Raw genomic sequence first — 18139 nt, forward strand, 5'->3', positions numbered from 1 at the left:
ATCGCCAAGGAACCGAAATAGGGGCATAACAAGAAAACTGTTGGGAGATTCTTAGAAATACATATAACTGATACCTAAAGCATAAAATAAGTTGAGAAGGCATGGACCTTCAATTTCGAATAAAAACCAAATTCCGTATCTACTACTAAATGATTATAACGACATAACTAGCCAAATAGGATTCACAACTATCAAGGGAAGGCATTTCAATTCCAAGAACATATGATAAAATCACAAACCATCATCTTTAGTGTTTACAAGAACTTGAGCACAAAGATGGATATATAACCCATAAATGTTTCGAGGTTTGAAATCACATTCCTGTTATTGGACAACCATCACCAGAACAGTGATTACCAAATTCAGCTTTCCTGCCAAAGCCAAAAAGACAGTTGTCCACGAAGTCAACAGCTACATCTTCATCTAACAATATAAAAACCAACCACTGCAAGTATCCTATGCAAAAGGACTTTGGCAAGTGAAATTCATGGTAACACAGAGTTCACCTATCTCTGTACATAGCCATAAAAGCCATCGCCTCATGCAACAATATAAAGTCTTCCACATAATCATTTTCATCACAATCATCATCAGGATCCTCATAATCAAAGCCAGGGTAGAAAGGATCACCATAACCCTGTAAGTCAGACTCAGAAGTAACATCACATGGCGCGTCAACATTTTCATCAAGATATTGGAAGCCTTCAAGAGAATCATGAGGAAGCTTTAGATGTTTGATCTGTTCAGAACATCTTTTTCCAAGGGCTCCCTTAAGATCAATGTACAAAACCTGACGCAAGTCAAGTGATTCAAGGTGACGACAACCATCCAGAATCGCCTTTAACCCAGTATTCGTCATGGTATTTCCAATGAGTTCAAGATGCCTTAAATCAGGAAGGTTTTTCCCAATTGCTACAGCGAAAGCATTCCTGTCACTCATGTACTGCTCATCATTAACATGATCATTACAGAATATATACGGTTTTTCATTAACTTTGAGTGATGTTAACAGGGGACAGTAGCGGCCAGCAGCTTTGATATCTTTGTCTGAAAATTCTGTTTCAAAAAGGCTGAGTTCCTCCAATAATGCTAATTTCTTCAATGATTCACGCCAAACTACATACATTTCACCAACACCATAGATAATTTCAAGACGTCTAAGTTGAGGTGATCTGCCAGAGAAACAAGGAAAAACAGAAAATTGCCATCATTTCATTGTTGAAACTTGGGAATGTTTATAATTTCAATAAAAAAGTATCAGATTATGCAGGGGTTTACAAGTTACTGTAGGTATCTAGAGAAAAGAAGCTGCATGTTACAAATCGAATGCAGATAGAGTTTATTTAGGGGTGTTGGACTAGAAATTAAGCAGAACTACCAAAAGGGTTCTTTTCAAGGCTGCCAACACTTACCGCAGTCGTTGATGATAACTATCAAATTCCCTAACAATATGCTACATTGGATTTATTCAATTTCTATTAAAGTTGCTGGATTAATGTTCTTAAGTTACTAGCATTTTACACATAAAAAAAAAGTACATACATGGTTACTGATAGATGATGATTTGAGTCGCTGTCTAGATAAAATTGGGTTTTAGAGTATAATAACCTTTTTTTAAAAAAAGCGTGAGGCACACAAAAGCGATACAGTCCATTTCCGAAGCGCAAGGCGCACACTTGTATAAAAAAATTATTCATAATTACATAGTATTTATAACATATAAAAAAAAACTAAAACAACATTATATATAAAAAAAAACCATCATATAATTATATATATAGCAAAGGCACCTTTAAGTAGCAAAAGAACCTAGTAGCTAGAAACTAATAATCAGTTAATCACATAAGGTAGGTAATCAAAGTAGGTTGCTAGAAGGTTCCAAGGTTAAAATGTTAAACTAGAAGCCCTAATCACTATCCCCATCATCATCAATTCCAAATACTATGAGTCCTGTACAAAAATCCCACGCTTTTTTAGCGCCTGTGATCAATAAAAAAGCGCTAAAAATCTCAAAAATCGACTGCTTTTTGTACACCCTGCACTTAATAGACTACGAACCGTTTCGCCTAGCTCCTAGGTGCTCCTAGCGCTTAAGGTGCGCTTTTTAAACCAAGATAATAACAGCTGCCAAGTTAGTTTTTATTAGCTGAAGTTATTTTCATCCCTGGTAACTGCAGTGTATATAGAGCAAATGGCCTATGGGTGCTTACAAATCACATGGTGTAATTTAAGTATTTAACTGCCTTTGTAAAAAAAAAAGTATTTAACTATGAAAAGTGGTCCGGTGTCACCTATGACCTATGTCTTTTATCCCTAAATTTTTTGATCCCAACTCAATAATAGAGATGTCAGACCCAGGCTCTGAATCTCATTGATAAAACAGAGCAAATCATATGCTGAGGTCTTATTCTGATCATGTGGACTTCAGCATCACTTTAAAATAGGAATCTATCAAATGCTGAAATGCAGATTGTATTGTTTTGGACTCGAGTAGCAAGGACAGTTATATTCAGCTACAATTTAGTTTCTTTTCCCATGGTTACGTTTTGTGTTTCACGACCCAGAGCACTGGTTTTCAGATGCGTGTAACTCCTAACACAGCTTCAAACATAAGCCTATCATTTCTATTAGTGATAAAAAAAAAAAAAGATACTTAGTTCATTTGATCATCATATAAGCAGCCATACTTTAAAACAACAAAAAGGTAAAGAAAAGATTCAACTTTCATATCAATGAAATCAATTTAGCATGACTTATATCAAGAAGCAATAAGACACATATTCTGACAGTTATTATACGAGCTACTAAAAGTGTGGCCTCAGTCCACACACAATGTCTACAAGAGGGTGTTTGGGATTACGTTTTAAAGTGATTATTTGATTATTGGGTTTATAAAACACAAATAATCCAAAAAAAGTGTTTGGATTAAAAATTGCTTATTTGCTATGAAAACGTAATTTTGGATAAACATGTACATACGCAAAATCTATTTTGAAAACACAATTTGTTTTGAAAATGCAACACCAAACAACCCCAAAAACATATATATATATATATATATATAGGTGTAAGTTAACTAACACATGTGTAAGTAACTTACACATAACTTACACATGTGTAAGTTAACTTACACATGATTTTCCGGTTGGTCCAAATTAGCCGGAAAATCATGTGTAAGTTAACTTACACATGATTTTCTGGTGGGCCCATCGCTAGAAAAATCTTAGTGCTTTTACAAAAAAGTCTTGTATATCCATGTAGATGATGATGGTGTTGTGTAATTTACAAAAAACGCATGTCCTAAAATAAGGAGTTGGTCCAAAATAAGGTGGTGGTCCTAAAATAACTCACCCCTATATATATATATATATATATATATAATATAGTACTATTATTATGCAATAGTTTCTAAAATCAATTGGCCCGCCACCAACAAAACAACAATTCAAGACTACTAGAAACTGAAAAACAGAATGGGTTCGCATATATATATACACTAGCATGGTACCCGCGCAATGTGGCGGCGGTGACGGAGACGGTGGTTTAGTGGTGTCGGTGATGGGTGGTGATGCAATCGACAATTATTGTCTGAGTGGTTACCGTGTAAGTTGATGTAATGATGATAGTGGAAATATTTTAGAGTGTAAATTAGCAAGATAAGGGTAAGTGTAAATTAATTCATTATAGGTGAATTTGATAATCTCTAATAACCATTTCCATAGGGGTGTTTATTAAGGGTAATTTGGTACCTTTGCATCTAACCATTGTCTAACAAAAATAGGGGTTATAATTATTAAAAAGAAGTATATATATATACCTGTCAGCAATAAACTGAAGAAGGTATTTATCGCAAACTTCCTTCATAGAGATATCAACCAACTGGCCTTGGCTTCTAGTCACAACATGCTTAACAACATTTGAACATACAGACAATCCAATTAGGTTTGAAGAATTGTCAATAGAAACAACCCTCCAAAAAGTGGGGTCCTTACAGATTTGATACCAAGTAGTGCACACTTTCTGCACATTTTCAAGTATGTCAAACACACCAACTCTAGAGAGTATATTCGCCGTTACATCTGACGGAAGGTCCAACCAGTTCCTTTTCGTCGCCGTCGCCGTCGCCGCCGCCGCCTGCCATCGCTGATGCTGCTGCTTTGGTTTTAGAACAAACTTGACCTTCTTTGTGCCTTTGAAATGATACTGATTTGGTTTTGTTTTGTTCTTCATTTTTCAGTTGCAGATTTTTAGTGGTGGTGAAACCCTAGACTCCCGCCCCCCCTCTTTCTTATTTATTTTTGTTTTTTCAATTTTGAATTACCATCGCCCAAAGCCCAAAGATCCAATAAATCTATAAACCATTTTATTTAGAAAATTGTTTATAAGTTTATAACCATGTGTTGTACATTTCATTTCAATTTAGTAACTATCCTTAATTCCTTATAATTAAAAGAGTGAGTTGGAGATCACCTGACAATTCTAATATTTTTTTCCAACATAATTCTTCTCCTAATTCCTCATAATATGCGCCCTCTCTTATTTTATTTATTTTTTCTTATAATACGTTGTTTCTTTTATGTTTTTAATACTAGTTTTCATATCTATCCGTTGGATGGAAAGTATCAAAATACATATATCAAAGAAAAATAATAAAACATGAACAAAACAAATTTAAAATAATAAATACTTTTATGTTATAAAGAGAAGTCATAATCAAACTATGATTGATAACAAACTAAATTAACTGAAAAAAAAAGTAAGAATAACATAACAAATTTTTTTTTTTTAGAACAGCGAAGGCCTAGACCACGGGTATCCGGACTGGCACCGAGGGCCTACCTGATTCCCTTCCCCGCCCGCCTCACCCGGTAAATTTAACTTGCACGCCAGAATATTGTCTAGTAACAATGCTCGAGATGGAATTTAAACATGTGACCCTTGTTACAACATCCGATACTTAACAAACAATTATAAACAAAAGCGCATGTTTTTTTTTTTTTTTTTTTTTGCTATTAGCACATTTGTATTTAAGGTGTCATATAGCAAAACTGCATACATTATGCGCGCGGTAAATATTCTACTTTACTTTAGGTTGGTGAACTAATTGGAGGAAGCCAACGATAAAAGAATTACGAGGTTCACAAAAATAAGGTATGAGAATTACACTGTACTGTGTCTTTTTTTTTTTTTTATTATTATTAGTTTAAGGTTTGTAGCATATGGAATGAATCCTCCGGTATTATGAAGTTGTAGGACTGAAACGGGTAGTTTGACAGATTTTAGGTTATTGGTGGCTCCTGCCTGTCTGGTTGATTTTTTTTTTAATTTTAGTGTTTAAGTTAACGTATTGTGGACATGTTAACTTAACTTATTGGGTTTTCAATTTTTCATTTTATTTAGGGTGGTAATATTTTAGTCTTTCAACTTTAACCAGTAAATCCTTTCACGATAACTTGTTTCTAAATTCTTTTTAAAAACTAACTAGTATTATACCCGGTTGTTGGCCGCGATAACAATCAAATATATACTTTAATGCGGGTCATAATTTTAATATGTCAACTGTTACCATCGGATAAAGAAAACTTATCGTTAAACAATACAACGTAAATCATAAAAAACAAAACTTTGGTGGCGAAATAATAATTGCAACCTTTTTTGAAAGATAAAGTTAAGAAGATAAAAAATTTAACGGTTAAAAAAAAGTCTAAAACCGTAATACCATGAATCATCGAAAATAAAACTTTAATGATAAAAATACAAAAGTCTTTAAAAAAAAGTTAGTGGTTAAGTGTGAAACATTACTAATATAAAAGTAATGATATAAATCAAAATAAAAAATAAAAACACAAAGAAGGCAAGTGACATCAATAAAACACATAAAATGCAAGTGTCGTCTCCACAACACAGCAAGTGACATCAATAAAACACACTAGCTAAAAAATGGAAAGAAAAAAAAAACAAAAAATGCAAGTGCTTCACTGTTCACGCGAAAAAAGTTTAAATACGTTATAACTAGCGTTATACCCGGCCATTGGTCGAGGATAACAATCAGACATATATTTTAATGTTGGTCATAATTTTAACATGTCAACCGTTACCATCGGACAAGAAACGTATCGTTAAACAATAGAACATAAATCATAAAACACAAAACTTCGGTGACGAAATAATGATTGCAAGCTTTCTTGGAAGATAAAAATAAGAACATGAAAACTTTGACGGTGAAAAAAAAATCAAAACTGTAGTACCATGAATCATCGAAAATAAAACTTTAATGGTAAAAATACAAAAGTATTTTAAAAAAAGTTACCGGTTATAAAGTGTGAAACATTAAAACATTACTACTCTAAAAGTAATGATATAAATCAAAATGAAAAATAAAAACATAAAGAAGACAAGTGACATCAACGAAGGTGAGTGATGTATCAAATTTGAAAATGTTAATGGTTTAGTTATATAAAACAGGTATAGTGTAGGAGGTTTTTTCTATTAAGAAAATAACACTTAGGGCCATTTTTAACCCACTTGGCCCATTCCTTTTCTATAGCCATTTTTTAAATTTATTTAATGCTTGAAACTCGTTAGATTTAAAAGATAACCTATATTGACCCATATATGAGTAAATGGGTTGAAATTGTAAGCCCGGGTAGTCACATGCAGGAGAATTGGAAATGAGGTATCTGTAAAAATGCGCTATGTAGACGGTTTTATGTTACCGGGTTTGTTAAAACATAATTTTTATTCATGGTATGCAGGATGCTTGAAATGGGATTGCCACTTGAGCCATATGAGTGGTACCTTGATCTGCGTCGTTATAGGACTGTGAAGCACAGTGGGTTTGGACTTGGGTTTAAGAGGATGATACTTTTTGCAACAGGAATCGATAATATTAGAGATGTAATTCCTTTCCCAAGGGTTCCATGAAAAGCAGATTTTTAAGGTATATGGGAAAGTACAGATCAGATTTTCATAGATCATCCTTTTAATTTAGTATCTATATCTATTTGAAAGTTGGAACCTAGTGTTTACATTGCTAAAAGCGATTTGGATACACATGAAATCTTTTGTTGCTACATGCTTCTTTAAATTACCGTTTGGTGGTGACTAGTTTGCTTCGTTGCCGTGACAATTTATTAAACTGACCAAAATGGAACAATGAAACGGAACAAAAATATTTTAAATCCATATACATAAGAATTGGAGTCCATATTGATACAACAGATTTTTATAAACTTACCCCATTGTACAAATTTTATAGTAGCATATTCTGCACAGCTGTAGTAAACTGGTAAATTCATAAAGATACTTGGTAGTGTGGTACCTTCATTGATTCCAATAATAATTACAACACTCATGGTACATACATACTCTGGCAAAATCGCAGAATATTCTCAAAAGCCTACATACTATCTAGCTTGATCATAAGAATTACAACACTCATATTACATACTCATGAGCGTTTCTATGTTTTAAGCCCACGTTCAGGCTAAACAAGAGCTCATAAAGAGTAGTTATAGGATTTTGGTAGCTTTATTATGCACTTTATTTCTTTATCATGACCAAACTGCAAGAAAGGCCATTAATCCGGCCCCAAGGAACAATGCAATATATGAGGCTACTTGAAGTCTAGCATTGCATCTCATCTTTTTGCTCATGAAATCAGCAGCAATAAGATCAACTAAAGCCATATAAACCAAAATCCCAGCAGATATGGAATCAAGTACCCCTTCGATAATTAGAGCTCTAGGGCTGTAAGGGTTGTAAAATGAGCTGATCGTCATGCCTATACCGACCCCTAAAGGAGTTGTTACAGCAAAAAAGCATGCCATTATAGTCGAATGAAGAGACCCGAGTTTGGCCTGAGAAACACACCCTCCTAGTGCAAACCCTTCAAAGAATTGATGGAATGATAATGCTCCAAGTAATGGTCTAATGGTACACGGGCTTTGTGAAACGCCTAGTGAAAGTCCGATTAGGATTGAATGTGACACAATTCCGAGTTCCAACACCTATCAAATGCAGAAATAGGTTACTAAATGATTGCTTAACATTCTTTACTTTACAAAGTATAGTGCTTTTTCCTTTTTGAATTAATCAATTACGATGTTTAGCAGATGCAAAATCAGTGGGATAAATAACATGTCAAAATGGGTAATGGGTTGCATTGGATGGACAGAGACTCTACAGAAACTTTCTGTCTCTTTTCATAAGTTTTACAAATATTTACTAGGATGATATGATATGATAATACTATGTACTTTGAAATATGGAGATATAGACAGATTTTTTGCATTTTGATCACATGTGGGGTGACTTCTGAGCAGTTTGACCTACACGACCTGTTCAACAGTTCCACCTGAAAGAACTGAATATCGATTATAACACCAAAATCTGACCACTTACTCATTACTGGACTAAAAGAACCACCATAAGTTGACAATGACCGAAAAAGCTATCATACATCTAAAAGCATTTTAACAAGATATTAGTTGCACCAAATAATGATCAAGTATGCTACCTGTGAAACAACGGCATGCCGAACACTGTCTTCAGCATCATCATTTAGACCATGGGAATGCATATGCGAGGGTCCTTCCGAATGCTCACTTGCTTCTTTGTGACTGTGACTATGATGTGCAGCATGGGCATGAATTCCCACTATGTGAATCCCACCACTGTCTTCTTCCCCAAACACCTTCTCATTCTCATTAACGGCCACAGGAGTTATCAAAGATTCTGTATCAGAAGTAACTAAATTATCTTGAACATCATGGATTTTGTTCACTTTTTTACTCTCATAGTACTGAGTGCTAACAAAGTCAACAAGTAATGTGGTCAAAGAAGCCATCATTGCAATAAAACCGGAAAAGGGGAACCGGGCCCAAAGGGTTGCAGGGAGACATGGGTTTGTTAAGGCCTCTGTAGCATCTGGTAGCATGTGCACAAATCCGGTAGCTAAGATGACACCAGCCGCAAACGCCTTGGTAGCAAAAAAGATATTGGAATCGGTTCTTAGGAACCTCCAGTTCTTGCCAACCAATGGAATAGAAACGCCTACGATTCCAGTTAGAAGAATGGCAGCAATGGCCACAAATTTAAGCAGGAAAGCAGCCTTATCATTACGGCACGGGTCTAACTCATCTGAGTCACCACAACTAGCCATTGACAATGATTCAGTAATGTTCCTGAAAAGATATCCTTCATATAGGATCCAAAAAGAGTTGATAAAAAAAAAAAAGAGGAATTGACTCTAGTTTACATATATACTAAAACACATTTTGCTTTCTTATCAAAATGTATCCGCCATTACGATCATAGTGTGATTCTTTGATGCGAGTACTTTGTATCATGCTAGTTATCACATTTTCAATTGGTTAATAAAATTTGTAGTAAATTATCTTATCAAAATATTTCTCAAAGTTTCATATTCCTGGAGAATGACTCTATATTGAAAGTCAAACTACAGCACATCTATGAGAATGATAGAGTAACAAACCAATCATAAACATTAATTATCATCATCAAAGATCTCTAAAAACATTAAATTCAAACTCCAAAAGAAAAACTCATCACAAATCTATAATCAAAGGGTAATCGAATTACCTTGTGAAATTCGAACATTTTCTGTAAGTGTCAAATTAAGCAAAGGGTAGAGCTCCTGAAATACAATTCAACCATGCAACTTAATTAGATTACATCATAATACATAAAAAACATATACATATGATGTAAAAAGAGAGAGATATATATATATAGATAGATAGATACCTCAAATACAGACATGTTGTGCGTGTCTGTAATTATACAATATAACAATTGATTACAGAATTTATATTTATAGAATCAATTGGGGAAGCTAGCTAGTTGTTCTTGAAACTTGATCACACCCAAGTTAACAAATTAACCATGGCTGGTTACTTGCTTAAGTAAATATAGTAAGTATACTTAATGGCGTGCGGGTGCATGTTTCTCTGATGCTTGTAAGAAGAAAACTAGCTAGGTAGAGATAAATGTCGACATAGTTACGATAGATGGTAGGGTATATATCATGGAATGTATGAAACAAAAAGTCCAGGAAATTTTCAAGAGTTAGAAGAGAAATGGTGTTGACATCATTTTCAATTCTTTGATGAGTTCTCACTATTTCTACTATTCGGTACTTAATGTTGCATTTGAGAACCTTTAAGTTTGGTATTCAAGTAAGGTTTGGAACTTTTGTTTAACACTTTACAAAATTAGACCTTGTATTGTTGATTTTTGTTGTTTTTGGACCTTCACTCTATCATTTGTCGTGGTATAGACAATAAAAAAATGGTAATTGGGAGGGAACCACTTAGCCCCTTGTACCTTTGGGTACCATGCCGCACTATCGCATATTGGCATCCCGGTGAATTCCCCAGGGAGTAGGTGGGAATAACGAATAATGGGTTGCGCCAAGATTCGAACTCGCGCCTTACAGACTCCTAGATCCCTTGTGAAGGAGGCGGTGGCCACTGGGCTATCAACCCAGTGGTTCGTGGTATAGACAATATAGTACAACATAATAATAATAATAATAATTTGGACCACATTCGACCTACATATACAACGACCCTAGAAACTGCAACTATAGAAACCAAACAAACAAAGGACAAACCCCTCTCATTCAAACTGACATTGCAAAATCTAACATTAGGAGATGTCATCTCGTAATGTCGAAAAACGACAAACAAAATTAATTGTTTTTATTTTCCAGTCAATAATCGTTTTGCGACGATATAATCTAATTCTCACATATATAAAAGCAATGGGAAAAAAAATATTGTTAAACAACGACGACAAGTCGTCGTCTCTGAAAGTTCCCCCCAAAGTTTATGACTTTTTTCATGAAACGCATAATAACATAAGAATATCACCCAGTGAAAATATCTACAATGCCCATAATATAAGATTAGAACAAAATACAAGGATTTATGCTTAAAGTACGGTGACTGTAACGATATCAACGAAGTGGGATAAGACAATCGTGGTTCAATGTGGGAGAAAACAATCGTCGTTCAATGTGGGTGCGGTAATGTAATGATTGTGTGGTGATAACGTGTTTGTGTGATTATAATGTGGTAGGCTGGTAGCTAGCGTGCAACAAATCATATGCACTTGAACTTATATTTATGGTGGAGTTAATATAAGGGAAATATGAGGGAAGAACTATAAGGACCAGTTATTGAGTAACTTAATATTTTAAGTACTATCATGTAAATGACCCAAAGTTGAAGAATCTAATGATATTTGGATTATATAAATACGAAAAAGATATGATGATGACATCAACCCGCCATATGACTGCGTGAGGCTCGAATAAAAGGACAATTCCATGCCGTTTCATCAAAAAGTTCATGCTTTGCCGTACACAAAGATGAGTTCGAAATGATTATATCCAAGACGTACACCGAACTCATAGTTAACATCACGATGTATTATATAAGATGTTTGAAGGTCTTAGTGACACATCTAAAAATAAAAATCATGTGACTCCAAATATAACTTAAGAAAAAAAAAATTTCTTCCCGTATCTAATAACGACTGAGTCTTTATAAAATATCATATGTATTAAATTAAATTTATTTCACAAAACGAGTTATTACATAAAGTACTTACTAACAATAAATCAAAATTCTCAAAAGATATTCTAGTTTTATTTTGTCATAACATTAACTCTATGTGTATTCCGACTATTATCTTAATAACGAACAAATGTAATGCGTTTTTATTATTGTACAATACTTACTATAATAATTGATTCTTGCTATATATTGTGTGGTTCATCTTTATTCTTGATTTCAAGTTTCCTATCACAACCACTCTTAAATCTTGTTAAATTAGTTGTTAGAGTATTATTATTACACAATAGCACTACTCAAGAATTTTTTTGAAAAATTTAGTGTTTAAAGTATTAGAAATTTTGAATTAGAACCGATAGAATAGTAACTAAAACTATAAATGTTTGCTGATATGCTACTAATGAACCATTAGAATTAGAAGAAAAACATATGTGTCTTTCTAAATTGTTTTATTTTATAACTAACGAATTTAAGAATAAAAAAATAAGTATATTTAGTTATAATTTATTTATTTCAAATGTTTCAAAAAAAAATGTACTTTATAATCTACCTAAGTCCAAACTATTAGATAACATGTGTCAAATCATAAATTCTTATATGCTCGCTAAAATAATTTTCAATTTAACGTAGGCATGTGGACCTAGTTTGGTCCTAAAGAGAACCGCCCTTAGTCTCAATAGGTAGGATATGAAGGTGGCTACGAAAAGGCTTGGAAACGGCTCATTTGAGTTTTAGAAAAAAGTTGTTATAAACTGAATATATAAAACTTTAGGATTAAAATCCTCTCAAGTTATTTTTAACTTTTTAGTAAAAATGGATATCTTAACCATTAAATTAATTTCAAATGTCAAGATTAAAAAATGATTTCTAAATTTTGACAATTAATTTTAATTTAATGGTTAAAATGATTCAACTTTATTTAGAAAGGTGAAAACTATCCAAAATTTTATGGATATTAGGTACAAACACATGATGGTTTAATATTTATCATATTAGGCACAACAAAAAAAACCAAGCAAAAATAAATATTAAACTATCATCTCTTAATTTCTAAAAGTCCACTGTCATATCTGGTTGCACGTTTTTATTTACTTAAGCATAAATCCAGCATCCACTTTGATGAAAAGTTCCACATATTTCGCCGGTCAATTACTAGTTGACTACCCTTTTAACCCAGACCCATTTAGCAAGACTTGATGACCCAATCATCTGTCCCATGAACCCATGACCCATGTGACCAATGAAATACACTGACTGACTGACTTTACACACACTGCCTTTTGAAATTATACCATCTCCTGCTTGATCCAAGAAAACCAAGTATGTCTATTCTTTCATTTTTATTATGATTAGACCAGAATATATATTTATATATACTATGTTTTATACTATTTGAAAGTTAGGATTTTGTGTGTTGTAATGAAATGATGATAAATGAATAAAATGGGTTTGGTTGAGTATCTTGCAAAATGTTATTTTAATAAAGTTGAAATGAGAATATGGGGTTATTATATACATATATGAAATTATAATTAAACATATGATAGCTGTCTTGATGAGTGTTTTATATGTTTCCTTTTGACTTCAAAAAGTCAACTGTCTTGGTAGCCTGAGTAGTAGTTACATTTCAGACTACTCGGCCATAGTTCCTGCTATGAATATGAATATATATGTGTTAATCAAATAAATATTTGTTATCCAGATTCCTTAATTGTTGATAATTATCAAATAAAGCAAACAATGTGGTCATGTCTTTCCTCCAAGATTGTTTTTCCCATTCATCAAACTCTTTCTGTATTTATGATGCTCCTGTTTATTATGTTATCGAAAACAAGTGCTACTGATTCTTTTAACAAATCATTTGAGAGAAAAGCATTGCTTGCGACTAAATGGTGGCCGAGATATCTAAATGGTTCAGATCATTGTGTGTTTTGGTCTGGAGTAACTTGCAATAAAGCAGGAAGTGTAGTTTCTATACGTATAATCAACCATATAGCTGCATCTAATAGTGTCAATGAAGGTCCACGTGATCTTCGAAGCCTAGACTTTTCTGCATTTCCGAATCTTGAGAGCCTTTACATTCAAAACTTTATGCTTGAAGGGAGCATTCCAGAGGAGATTGGTTTGCTATCAAATCTGACTGAGCTCTCACTTACTTGGAATCGCCTCTCTGGTATGTTACCTGTTTCACTCACCAATCTCGCCCATTTAGAATACCTTGATCTTTCTAGGAACAAACTCAGTGGTAACTTACCTGTTTCACTTTCTAATCTTACCCATTTAGAATTCCTTGATTTTTCCAGAAACAATTTCAGTGGTAATTTACCTGTTTCACTTGCCAATCTTACCCATTTAGAATACCTTGATGTTTTTAGCAACAATTTCAGGGGCAAGTTCCCGGTTTCACTTAACAATCTCATCCATTTAGAGTACCTTGATATTTCTATTAACCATTTCAGTGGTAGCATACCTGTTTCCCTCACCAATCTCACCCGTTTAGAATACCTTGATCTTTTTAACAACAATTTCCGGGGTAACTTTCCCGTTTCTTTTAACAATCTCATCCATTTAGATTACCTTGATCTTTCTAGAAACAGTTTTAGTGGTAAGGTACCTGCTTCACTCACCAATCTCACCCATTTAGAATACCTTGACCTTTTTAGCAACAATTTCAGTGGTAAGTTACCTGTTTCACTGAACAATCTCATCCATTTAGAGTACCTTGATCTTTCTATAAACAGTTTTAGTGGTAACATACCTGTTTCACTCACCAATCTCACCCATTTAAGATACCTTGACCTCAGAGAAAACCAACTTACTGGTTCAATCCCACCATCTTTTGGTTCCATGGTCAATCTTAAACTCCTTCACTTGAGCACAAATCAACTGAATGCATCTATCCCTCAGGAACTAAGTAACTTCCAAAGTCTAGAAAGTTTGAACCTGGGCGACAATAATCTTGATGGCGCCATCCCTTTAAGTTTTGGTAATCTTACCAAACTGGTGTATTTATACCTGTACTCGAATTACATCAGTGGCCCCATCCCTCTAGCGTTATCAAATTTGACGAATTTAGATGATCTTGATCTTAGTGATAATAGTCTTGGGGGTCCTCTTCATCAGGAATTTGGAAAGTGGTCGAAACTTTCTTATCTCGATCTTTCATTCAACCATCTATCAGGAAACGTCTTGAAGTTTCAGGCCCCATGTAATCTGCAGCATTTAGACCTATCTAAGAACCTTTTGACTGGAGTTAGACTAAGTGTTTGCTATTATTTAGACTATGTGGACCTTAGTTGTAATAATTTAGTAGGAGAAATACCTCTTTTGAGTATTAAAAATCACTCCTGTTACATAAATTTTTCTCAGAATCATCTCACTGGGATATTTCCTTATAATTTACTAAACCGGTATGGATATATTGACTTATCAGTCAATGACTTCACTACCAATAACTCCAGTAGCAATGACTTCTCTGGAAAATCTGCCCACAAAAGAAACAAACACATTGTCTATTTGGCAATTTTTCTTCCTCTCTTCCTTGGAATTTGCTTCTTAATACTTTTTTATGCACTTTACCGACGTCTTAAAAAGGCTACCATAGAGGCAATTCATCTTGAAATGATAAAACATGGAGATGTGTGCTCAATATTGAATTACGATGGAACAATTGCATACGAAGACTTCATCACGGCTACAGAGGATTTTGACCTCAAATACTGCATTGGAACCGGTGGATATGGCAGTGTTTATGAAGCCAAACTGCCCAGTGGTAGGGTATTTGCTTTGAAAAAACTCCACCAATTTGAAGCAGATCAGCCAGCATTTGACCAGAGTTTTAAGAATGAGGTCCAACTGCTAACCAACCTAAGGCACAAAAACATCGTGAAACTCTATGGTTTTTGTTTGCATGAAAAATGCAGCTTTCTTGTTTATGAGTATATGGAAAAGGGTAGCCTATTTTATGCACTAAGTAATAGTAAATTTGCTGTCCAGTTGGATTGGATCAAGAGGGTGAACATTATCAAACAGGTAGCTCATGCCTTGGCATATATGCATCATGATTGTATACCACCAGTCATTCATAGAGACATATCAAGCAACAACATTCTCTTGAACTCAGAAATGGAGGGATTTATTGCTGATTTTGGAGCAGCACGATTGCTTAATCCTGATTCGTCCAACCAAACGGTAGTAGCAGGAACCTTAGGATACATTGCTCCAGGTACTTTTTTTACACAATCTTAAGCTTCTTTTATGTCCAATCTCAGTTAAACCTCTACTCACGGTCTTTTTGGTATAATCTTATAGAACTTGCCTATAGCATGACCGTGACAGAGAAATGTGACGTGTATAGCTTTGGGGTGGTGGCACTTGAAGCAATTAGTGGTAAGCATCCCAAGGACCTTCTATCTCCATTGAAACTTTCTACTGGGCAAGATACATTATTGGACGATGTATTAGACCCGCGGCTGCCTTATCCCAAGGACTTGATCCGAATGGAAATCGCTCGTGTTTTTCAAGTAGCATGGACATGCATTCTCACAGATCCAAAGTCCCGGCCTACAATGAAAATCATTTCACAAGAGTTTTTGCGTTAAAACAATCATTTTCGTATTTGTATTGTGAAAACCATATACAGTGAGTTAAGATTTTTTATTACTATTATTTTTTTTTTTCAAACTTTTCTATGTAACAGAAAAGTTTGAGATTATTTATGAAAATAAAATTAACCAACCCCATATGATGGGCTAGGAAATTTGGAATAAAACAATTTGTTGACTTAAAGTCTTCTATGCTCTTCACCATTGAATTGGAAAAATATGCAACTATGTGGTTCTCACTTTTTATTTATTAATGCAGTTTACATCCTTTCATTTAGCAATTTCAGACGAACTCTAAAATTGCTAATGATGAATTTCTAAACCCAATTTTGCCATTTATTTGTGGTGGGGTTGGTATCACTTGGAACAACGCAAAATTGTCATTCACACGGGGAAATCTGAACTTTTCTTCACTTCCAGACCTTGAGTGGCTTTGATTCGAGCAGTCACATAAGGCCAAGCATGAGCTCAGTAAGAAATATCATACAAGCGAGTTACCCAAAAGGCCTGCTAGAGCTCGATCCTTGAATACAACCCAAAAGACTAGTCTAATGGGTGAAAGAACCCATTTGATATATAAACCCCATATTTGTTGCCCACGTGCCCATATGACCGACGTGGGATAAGTCTCATACCTTTTAATGGTTTCGATTCATAACAATTGTCCCCTCTTAGAGACCAAAGTCCTCGTTAGTCACAACCGCTTAGGTCGCAGCTGGCTCCATCCAGCCCACCTTTGAGTTGGATCTCATACCATTGTTACATATCAAATGACAGAACACAACCCAAAGGATTAGTCTTATGGATGAGAGAGCCCATTATATATATGTTATATACTATTTAAAGTTAGGATTTTGTGTGTTGTTATGATTAAATGATGATAATGAAAAGGGTTTGTTTGACAATCTTGTAAAGGGTATCTTAGTGGAAATGAGAATATGGGTTTGCAGTTAATGTGAAATTTACGTTGTATATATTGTGATACATACTAATTAGGTTTATGTAGTTTTGGATTGGTAGATGTTCAGTAGATAGTAAGATGTACATTGCCTAACCTGGGTATCCCATGACCGATTCTGGACTGTCACCCGCCACCCCCAAGATTGTACCTGGTGGGGTTCGAACGTGAGACCCCTTGTAAAGGTATTAAGATGTTAACCACTGTAGGCCACATGATTTTTTCAATTGAAATGGACCATTGTATTTCACGTATGGCTTACACTATATACCTTGGAAATATACATAGTCTATATGTCTTATGTTAAAGAATTCATGCCATTTCTCAGAAATAAGAACTAACACAAGCATCTTCTTGAATGGATACCTCGTATACTAGTTTTCATTATTCAATCTTAATTTGATTTGCTATTTCCCAGAAACACCCTTCAGGAAATTAAATTCAATCTTACTGCTTCATATCTATGGCAGTATGTCACAACCTCATTATCCTACATTCCTATGGCATTAAAGAGACTTTTCTTTTCTTTCTTTTTTTGTACTGTCATCTTACTGTATTTTGTATCTGATCGGGTTGAAAGACTTTTTGAAGATGAAGCTACTGAAGTGAACAGTGAATGAGCAGGAACAGTGAGTGTTCTTAACCTCATACAATAAATGTTTGGTTACTTGGTTGAAATGTTTGGTCATATCAATGCTTTATATATCTCTAGTAAACTATGTATATCATGTTGTGCTATTGCTTCACACACCTTGAAAAGATCAATTTCTGATGTCAGATTACTTTCTGTCCTCTTTCAGAAACATAAAAACTTGAATTTAGATTTTTAATTATGTTTTCGGATCAGGCATCCTTTGTTAGAGCCATGGCAATAATAGACAACCTTATGGCCTAAGGGAACGGTTAGTGTTTTTGTTTACTATGTCATTCAGTGCTCAACAGTAGCACTTTACTGGAATTTAATATGGAAAATGATG

The 18139-nt window shown here is 34.3% G+C and overlaps 3 protein-coding genes across 3 annotated transcripts; 1 reads left to right on the top strand and 2 right to left on the bottom strand.

The window, feature by feature from the left end:
* Window positions 1-140: 140 nt before the first annotated feature.
* Window positions 141-4265, bottom strand: LOC122598837 (putative F-box/LRR-repeat protein 23). The gene is made up of 2 exons (XM_043771322.1): window positions 3818-4265; window positions 141-1172 (listed from the first exon to the last, which is right to left on the bottom strand). The coding sequence occupies exons 1-2, from the start codon at window positions 4228-4230 to the stop codon at window positions 503-505; spliced, it is 1083 nt and encodes a 360-aa protein (XP_043627257.1). The 5' UTR covers window positions 4231-4265; the 3' UTR covers window positions 141-502.
* Window positions 4266-7293: 3028 nt separating this feature from the next.
* LOC122598836 (zinc transporter 4, chloroplastic-like) lies at window positions 7294-9989 on the bottom strand. The gene is made up of 4 exons (XM_043771321.1): window positions 9769-9989; window positions 9604-9658; window positions 8519-9198; window positions 7294-8009 (listed from the first exon to the last, which is right to left on the bottom strand). Exons 1-4 carry the CDS (start codon window positions 9781-9783, stop codon window positions 7554-7556), a joined length of 1206 nt encoding a protein of 401 aa, XP_043627256.1. The 5' UTR covers window positions 9784-9989; the 3' UTR covers window positions 7294-7553.
* Window positions 9990-13418: 3429 nt separating this feature from the next.
* LOC122601669 (probable leucine-rich repeat receptor-like protein kinase At1g35710) lies at window positions 13419-16236 on the top strand. Its single transcript, XM_043774410.1, has 3 exons — window positions 13419-15449; window positions 15597-15825; window positions 15912-16236. The coding sequence occupies exons 1-3, from the start codon at window positions 13419-13421 to the stop codon at window positions 16199-16201; spliced, it is 2550 nt and encodes an 849-aa protein (XP_043630345.1). The 3' UTR covers window positions 16202-16236.
* The last annotated feature ends 1903 nt before the right edge of the window (window positions 16237-18139 follow it).

This window comes from Erigeron canadensis, chromosome 5 (genome assembly GCF_010389155.1).
Source record: "Erigeron canadensis isolate Cc75 chromosome 5, C_canadensis_v1, whole genome shotgun sequence".
NCBI lineage: Eukaryota > Viridiplantae > Streptophyta > Magnoliopsida > Asterales > Asteraceae > Erigeron > Erigeron canadensis.

Coding starts and splice junctions, on each gene's coding strand:
- LOC122598837 (XM_043771322.1), bottom strand. CDS start 4,230: ATGAAGAACAAAACAAAACCAAATCAGTATCATTTCAAAGGCACAAAG. Junction 1,173..3,817: donor CTTCAGTTTATTGCTGACAG/GTATATATATAT, acceptor TTTCTCTGGCAG/ATCACCTCAACTTAGACGTC.
- LOC122598836 (XM_043771321.1), bottom strand. Junction 9,199..9,603: donor AAATGTTCGAATTTCACAAG/GTAATTCGATTA, acceptor TCCTATATGAAG/GATATCTTTTCAGGAACATT. Junction 8,010..8,518: donor GGCATGCCGTTGTTTCACAG/GTAGCATACTTG, acceptor TGCATTTGATAG/GTGTTGGAACTCGGAATTGT.
- LOC122601669 (XM_043774410.1), top strand. CDS start 13,419: ATGTTATCGAAAACAAGTGCTACTGATTCTTTTAACAAATCATTTGAG. Junction 15,450..15,596: donor ACCAGAGTTTTAAGAATGAG/GTCCAACTGCTA, acceptor TTTGCTGTCCAG/TTGGATTGGATCAAGAGGGT. Junction 15,826..15,911: donor CTTAGGATACATTGCTCCAG/GTACTTTTTTTA, acceptor ATAATCTTATAG/AACTTGCCTATAGCATGACC.